General features: G+C 44.1%; 1 protein-coding gene across 1 annotated transcript in view; it reads left to right on the top strand.

The window, feature by feature from the left end:
* Positions 1-4,217: 4,217 nt before the first annotated feature.
* Positions 4,218-8,097, top strand: part of Rfc4 (replication factor C subunit 4) — a 14,866-nt gene continuing 10,986 nt past the window's right edge. Inside the window, exons 1-3 of the mRNA XM_021184532.2 lie at positions 4,218-4,297; positions 4,441-4,582; positions 7,569-7,647. Coding sequence (XP_021040191.1) covers positions 4,452-4,582; positions 7,569-7,647 — 210 coding nt within the window. The 5' untranslated portion in view covers positions 4,218-4,297; positions 4,441-4,451. The remainder of the gene's footprint in view (positions 4,298-4,440; positions 4,583-7,568; positions 7,648-8,097) is intronic.

Below are 8,097 nucleotides of genomic sequence, written 5' to 3'. Positions count from 1 at the left end.
AGAGAAACCCTGTCTCGAAAAAAAAAAAAAAAAGGAAAAAAAAATCAACATTAAAAATATTAAAAGAGCAGGAATAAAGATAAAAATTTTAAAGATTTAAAAGTAAAAATACTAGAATAACAGAAGTACAGGTGAGCAATAAAATGAAATAGCAGGTATTATGCTCTCAGGCAATGTTTGCTCCAGTTGGGGAGGTCCCGCCTTCTGTTTACCTTAGCTCTGTCAGTCAGGATATTGCTGCCAGCTCCATCACACGCCTGCTGTGGTCACAGTCATCACCGACTGTGCTTAAAGGCAGCTCTGTGGTCTTCAAAGATTCCTGGGATCATCTGACTATCTGTGGGACTGGTATGTATTGAACAGCTGCTACAATTGGAGATAAGCTGGTTGACTTCTGCCTTGGAGCCTTGCCTTGAATCCCACCCAGGTTGTTGACCCTATGCACTTACCCATACTCAAGGCCTTCCCTCATAACCGCTCACTACTCTCTCCTCACAGGTGGCCATGTCACAAATGAAGATACTGTCCTAAACTACAGTGCCCGCCATCTTCCTTAACTTGGTGTATAACATCTTGTATCCCAAACAGCAGTTCTCCCGTGCCCACATCCCAGCAGAGTATCTCTGAATATAATGCTTTCTTCTCCTCTGCTGTTTCCTGGAGGCCCTGTTAATTTTAAATTTTAATTTAGATGGATGGATGGATGGATGGATGGACAGACAGACAGACAGACAGAGTGCATGCTTGAGAGCACACCCACCTGTTTGATGGGGGCACATGTCCCATGGTGCACACATGGGCATCAGAGGACAACTTTGTTGACTCAGTTTTCTCTTCCAGCTTTACATGGGTACTAGGGATTGAACTCACCTTTAATCAATGAGCCACTTCACTGACCCTTTCTACTTCCCTTCTTACCTATGGGCCTGGAGTCCTTATATAGGAATGCCCAGTATAGAGCAATTATGCCAACAATCCCCACAGCTGACAAGTAGCCTGGGCCAGGGGTGGGGGTGCGGTGGGGTGTGGCTGGGGTGGAGATGGGGTGTAAAAATGAAGTGAGTGATGCTCCTGTGTTAGAGGTTCGAAAGTGCTAGGCAGATTTTGGTTGTTGCTATTCCTGACTTTCTTGATGCCAACACTTTGGAAATCACTATCTCTCTGTTCCAAGATGCCCTTAAGTCCACATTCTGTCCTGTGTGTCTCATCTAATCACAGGGGCCAGCCTTGGCTACTGACGTTCACAGTCATGTGACCATCTCAGATTCTTATCGTCCTGTTTGCTCCTGGTAACGTTTCCTAACAGGCTGGAGCTGCCAAGTATGAAACTGATCCCTGCATAGATAGATAGATAGATAGATAGATAGATAGATAGATAGATAGATAATCTAGATAACTAGATCAATCGATCTGTAAAAGAGGCTGCCACATCCTTTTGGTGCTAATATTTCATATGTGTATATTTTCTTCCATAGCTAACCTTCATGCTTCTTGTTGCCATCAGAACCTAGAGCAGAGGTTCTCAACCTGTAGGTTGCGACATTTTTGTGAGCCAAACGACCTTTTCGCAGGGGTCATATATCCTGCAGAACAGATATGTACAATTCATAACAGTAACAAATTACTGTTATAAAATAGCAACAAAATGATGCTTCGGCATTAGGTAGGTTGAGAACCACTGGCTTAGAGACGATGCCAGCCTCACATGGGCCTCTTATACGTGTTTTTTTTATTTGTTCATAAGCAGTGGGTTTTTCCTAGTTAAAAGATGTCAGAACACTAAGAATGAAGTTGTGACAATTCCGTGTCCTTGTGATTGTGACAATACCCCAAGAAAAGACAAGTTTGTGAGCCTCAGTTTCTTCAAAACACGTAATTGTTCTTGGAATGTGTTTCCATGCCCCTCCCAGGTATATTGGGAGTGCATTCATTCCAAATTATTCATTACAACTGGCTATTGTTGTTTTCTGCCTCTATGGAAAAACATGTTTTTGCCAGGTGTGGCTTATCCTTATGATTGTACACTTTTCTCCTGTGCTTATTCTTAACCCTCAGGGTTATAAACTCTCTGGTGCTCTGATTATTGCATGAGACTAGCCCACCTCATTTTAGACTCCATTCTCCCAGGCCAGGACCCACCACCTTTATAGCGGTAAACAGCATGGAGATTTCTTTTCAGTTGGGCTATTCGTGCAGTTTACATTCTCATCCCCATTCACAATAACTGGGCTATTTTATGGAAGAAATCCAGTTAGAATAACAAATAGTGTAGTGAAAAGCAATGCACTCTGTCTTGTGCTGGGTAATTTGTAATGAATGTATGTTTGCTTAAGGCTTGTTTTCTGGTCCTGGAACTCGCTCTGTAGACCAGGCTGTTCTCAGATCACCTGCCTCTACCTCAGCCTCCCAAATGCTGGATTTAAGGCACATGCCACCACCACCCCAGCTATGCTTAGTTTTGTTTTGAAGACTTATTTTATGTATATGGGTACACTGTAGCTCATCTTCAAACTGCAGCTGTCTTTAGACACATCAGAAGAAGGCATCAGATCCCATTACAGATGGTTGTGAGCCACCATGTGGTTTCTGGGAATTGAACTCAAGACCTCTGGAAAGAGGTCAGTGCTCTTAACCGCTGGGTCATCTCTTCAGCCCCTATGCTGGAATCCCAGTTCTTAAACCTGAGAAGTTTAAGCTTAAGGTGCCACCATCTGGTAAGGATCTCTTGCAGAACCACCTCAAGTGGGAACGAAAAACGGAAAAGAACAAAGTCTCTTATTATAGCATTAACCCTGGAATTACTGAGGACAACACTGGGGATTAATTACATTGAGGTTTTCCATCTGAGGTTTGGAGGAAGCAGAAACATAATGTCCACTAACCAAAACAAACAAACAAACAAAAACCCTTATACATAGTCCCAGACACCAGAGATTCTGACCTTGTAGGTCGATTTTAGGACTGAAAGTGTACTTCTGCCAAACCCTGCACAGGCTTCTGATGAAACGCAGCCTTTTAGAATTTTAGTTCTAGAAAATGAGCACAATTAGACAAATTCTACTTCTGGTAGAAACAATGACATTTTATCCACTGTAGGGCAAAGGTTAGTTGAACCCCCCGAGGGCTCAGGGGTTCTATCCAGGAAGGGTGATTATCTTCCATTCCTGTGGCTGGCAAGTTCAGCTCCCAGCAATGCAGTTACTAGAGCAGTCATCGCTGTTGGACTCGTGTGACAACCACCTCTGCTACCAAAGCTACACTATGACCTTATTATGCTAACATGAGGACATCTAAGGGCAGTGGCTGGCTAAGAACTGAAAGGCTCATTTGGACTAGTAAGTCCTTCACAGGACAAGCTGTCTGCTGACCGTATATACTACAAAGCTTTCAAATCCTTTCTTTTTCGCTTGGTCCACCCAAACTGCCCCCCCCCCCGGCCCCAAGATCCTGGAATGCAAACTCCAGTCCTCTGGGAAAGCAGCAAGTACTTTTAACTGATGAGTTTATCTCCTGTCCGATCACGAGGTTTTTGAGTGGGTCTCGGGAATTACAAGATGCCCATAGAAGATGGTCCTCCCTCCCTACAATAAGCTGATTTTACTGACTGTAAAAAGACATCTGCCCCAGGCTGTGTGTGTTTAAGTATTCCGCTTGCGTGAAAGTACCTGCAGCACACGTATTCAGGGTCTGCAGCCCTGAAGGGAACGTTGGACCCCTGAACTGGAGTTCCAGTTGTGAGCCACCAGACGGCTATCAAAACCCCAAGTATCAAACCGAAGTCCTCCACAAAAGTAGTCAATGCTCTTAAACCGCTGAGCCTTCTCTCTAGCTTCACTTCTAAAAAGCAGTTTGCCCTGTGTCCTTGAATATCGGGGGCGGGGCAGTAGTCCGCACAGTGTCCCCTTCCGGCGAAGGGTCAAGTGAGCACGTCCTGGCCCTGACCTCCAGGCTGACGGACAATGGCAGCAAACCCAAGAAGCTTAATGGAAGCCTCTCCCAGCGTGGGCCCGCCCTAGGCCCGGTCCTTCGAGCAAAGCTTTCTCCTTAGGTCGGCTCCTCCCCCACCGCGCTCTGCGGGGTCTGCTGGGCCGAGGTCTGGCCGCGGAGTCTACACAGGATCATCTCCGCGGAGCGCCCCAGATGCACCCAGGAGCCGCGCTTATCCACCGCGAGCCAAAAAAGCGCGCGTCACTGGCACCCGCGCGCCGGAAGTGACGTTTTGCGTGGCGCGCTCCCGCCATGCCTTTCGCCGCCGTCCTGTGGCGGGAACCGCGGTGCCCCGGGAACGGCGACGTCTGTAAGTGACGGGTCTGGGTGTTCTCAGCCTTTTACAGGCTGGCGGGGACCGGGATGTGACCTCCGCCTTCTCCCTAGGCACAAGGTTAGGGGTCCTTTCAAGGGGAGCTGCCCCATAATGGTTTCTTTTTGTCTTACACCCAGGAGAAGAAGCCATGCAGGCATTTCTGAAAGGCACATCTGTCAGTGCCAAACCACAACTGACCAAGGACCGGGGGACACCTGCCACTGCAGGAAGCAGTGGAGAAACCAAGAAAGTCAAACCAGTTCCTTGGGTGGAAAAATAGTAAGAACTGCTTGTACTTTTGTTGAAATAACTAATAAGTGCTAGTGGGTTTTTTTTTTTTTTATGTAAGGGGGACTTTGCTATACTTAGACCACACCTTTGGGGGTAAGGGGACGCGGTATCACCCAATAATAAGTCTTGGTCCTTGGAGTGATACAGTAGTTGAATTTAATTCTCTAGTTATATAGATGACCTAAGACTTTTATAAAGTGTAACAGTTTTAGAGTCCTACAGAAACGAAGGAAGCAACGTTTCTGTGAGCTGGCTATAATCTACTGAAATCTAACTTTTATCCTTGTACTCTTATATGGTGAAATTTGTTGGGATTTTTTTGTTGTTGTTGATGTTTTAGTAGTGAAGTACACTACATTGTCATTTGCTAGATGATACTAGAACCGTCAGCTACGTGTAACCTCTTTAATCACTAAGGATCTTCAGGTTATTTACAAGCCAAACAAGGTCCTCATGTGTTATTTTGTTGTTTCAATATTATTGAGAAGTTCAAATATGAGTACTTCATCTATATCACCCCTCTTCCTGCCCCCAACTCATCCCATAGCCTTTGCAAAGCAAGTGGTGGTCAGATTCAGATCATCGGACTTTGAAAGCTCGCACTTACCTGTTGGGAATCTCACTAACCTTAATCTAGGCAAGCACTCTACCACTGTTCTATACTCCAGCCCCATAGATCTATATTTTTCACATTTTTTAAAATTTATCATTGAGGAAGGAGGATGCATGCCATCACAAGCATGCTTCGACTCACAGGTGGAGTAGGTTCTTAGCTGCCCTGTGTATTCCGTGTGTCAAACTTGGATCATCAGACTTGGCAGTAAGTGCCTTTGCCTGCTGAGCCATCTTACCACTCCAAAACTAACTACCTATCTATCTATCTATCTATCTATGTGTGTATATATATGCATGTGGGTGTGTGTATGTATATATATATATATATACACATACATACATATCTATATATGTATTTTTTTTAATTAACAAGGAGGTGGGGAAGGGAGGACCTAGGGTTCAGCTTCTCCAGTCAGACGGCTCTGGCTCCAAGGTCTCACATTTGCTCACTTTTATGCTGCCTCTCCTTTAGAGAAGCCTTACATCACCTTGTGCCTGTCATACATCCTTGGATGGTTTCATTGTTACTTGCCTCATTCTGGCAGACCTTTATAGCACACGCAATGATTCTTGCCCAGTACCAACCTGATTAATTACGATGGTGTGGATCAGAGAATTTGGGGCCAATAAAAGGGCTCAGTGGGTAAAAACACTTGATGTAGAAACCTGACAACGTGAGTTTGATCCCTGAACACGGCAGTGGAAGGGGAAAAGTGACCTCTGATATTTGTTCCCTTGACATCATCAGTATGTGTTGCACACAGGCACAGACACACACACACACAACAAATAAAAAATTTTAAATTGTTTTTAGTTCATGTGTTTGAGTGTTTGGCCTACACATATATTGTCTGTGTTCCAAGTGTGTACCTTATGCCCATAGAGGCTAGAAAAAGGCGCCAAATACCATAGAACTAGAGTTATAAATAGTTGTGAGCTACCATGTGGGCTCTGGGAATTGAGCCTAGGTCCCCTAGAAGAGCAGCGGGTGCTCTTATCCACTAAGCCATGTCTGTAGCCTCAAAATAAAAGGATGTTTTGTTAATTTACTAAGTAGGAATCTCAGTCATAAAGTTTGGAAAGATAACTTTGTCATAGTTTCTCTTAAAATTACTAAATAATGGCAGGTGGCTCACAGCTTTAGTCACAGCACTAGAGAGGGAGAGGCAAGCAGATATGTGTGGTCCAGATAGGGGGTTCCAAGCTAGCCAGGGGTACACAGTGAGACACGTGTCTCAAAAAATAAAAATTACTAATAAGTGACTTAAGATCAAAATTATTAGCTGGTCCTGGTGGCACATATCTATAATCCCAGCTCTCAGCAAATTTCTGAATTTAAGGCCAGACTCGTCTACGGAGCAAGTTCCACAACAACAAGGGCTACACAGAAATTCTGTCTTGAAGAGGGGAGAAATGGTACTGACCATTTAATGTATTAGCTGAGGAAGAGTGTGCGATTTATTTATTTATTTTAAACCAAAGTCGTTGCCATTTGTTAGGTTATTAAATAGTCGTTTTTAACTCAGCTTCATGAGCTTTTCAAGAGAGATTTTAGCCGGGCAGTGGTGGCACACGCCTTTAATTCCAGTACTCGGGAGGCAGAGGCAGGCAGATTTCCGAGTTGGAGGCCAGCCTGGTCTACAGAGTGAGTTCCAGGACAGCCAGGGCTACACAGAGAAACCCTGACTAGGGGGAGGGGGGGAGATTTTATAGGCAAGTGTTCACCCTTGTTTTGTTTTGTTTTGAGAAAAGGACTGACTGTGCTGTATAGCCCTGACTGTCCTGCAATACATTAGTTAGGTCAGGCCAGCCTCAAATCCAGAGAACTACTTACCTCTGTCTCTTCCTTGCTGGGGTTCAAGAGGTAAGCCTCCACATGCAGTTGACTTTAATTCCAAGCTTGTTCTTTATGATACATAAAATTCTGCTTAATATTTTATCATGCAGTACAGGTAGAAGGCAAAAATAATTACATTCCAGTAGTGTGTATTTGTTCAAGGTAAATACAAATGGAGTTTCTGCCTCCTTCAACTTCATAAGTAACATGTGAGTGCTGTCATTGGTGTCTTAGCAGCAGGAACACTTGAGACTTTTCTTTTCTTTTTTTTTTTAAAGATTTATTTATTTATTTATTTATTATATGTAAGTACACTGTAGCTGTCTTCAGACATTCCAGAAGAGGGTGCCAGATCTCGTTGCGGATGGTTGTGAGCCACCATGTGGTTGCTGGGATTTGAACTCTGGACCTTCGGAAGAGCAGTCGGGTGCTCTTACCCACTGAGCCATCTCACCAGCCCACTTGAGACTTTTCTGTGGCTACCACAGTGCGCTCCATAACCCCCTTCCCTCCGTCCTCCAGCCGTCCAAAGTGTGTGGATGAGGTGGCTTTCCAGGAAGAAGTGGTTGCAGTGCTGAAGAAGTCTTTAGAAGGAGCTGACGTAAGTAGATGCTACTGGATGACGTTGGAAAATTTAAGGGTTCATTCATATGAAATACATGCACTGAGTCTTTGATATTTTTTAAAACTATAAGTAGTTTGCCAAATCATCTTCTATGTAACGTTATTATGTAGTATTGAAATAAAGATCACTGACTAAGATAGGTTAGGACCCTTTCTCCATGAGCTTTTATTTTATAGGAGAAAGAGGACAAACAAGTAAACCATGAAGATATAAGCATACTACAGTTATAGATGTGTTATCAAAACAAGTCATTTAAAAATATATATAGTTGGCTGTGTGTAGTGTCATGTGGCTTTAATTCTAACATCTGGGAGCAGAAGCTAACCTGGTCTACATAGTAAACCCCTGGCCAGCCACAGTGAAGCTACACTTACCCATTAGTACCATAGGCTCAGCCGCGATACACACACGGGTACATAGTAAACC

This window comes from Mus caroli, chromosome 16 (genome assembly GCF_900094665.2).
Source record: "Mus caroli chromosome 16, CAROLI_EIJ_v1.1, whole genome shotgun sequence".
NCBI classification, from domain to species: Eukaryota; Metazoa; Chordata; class Mammalia; order Rodentia; family Muridae; genus Mus; species Mus caroli.
This window is presented reverse-complemented; position numbering and strand designations above follow the sequence as displayed.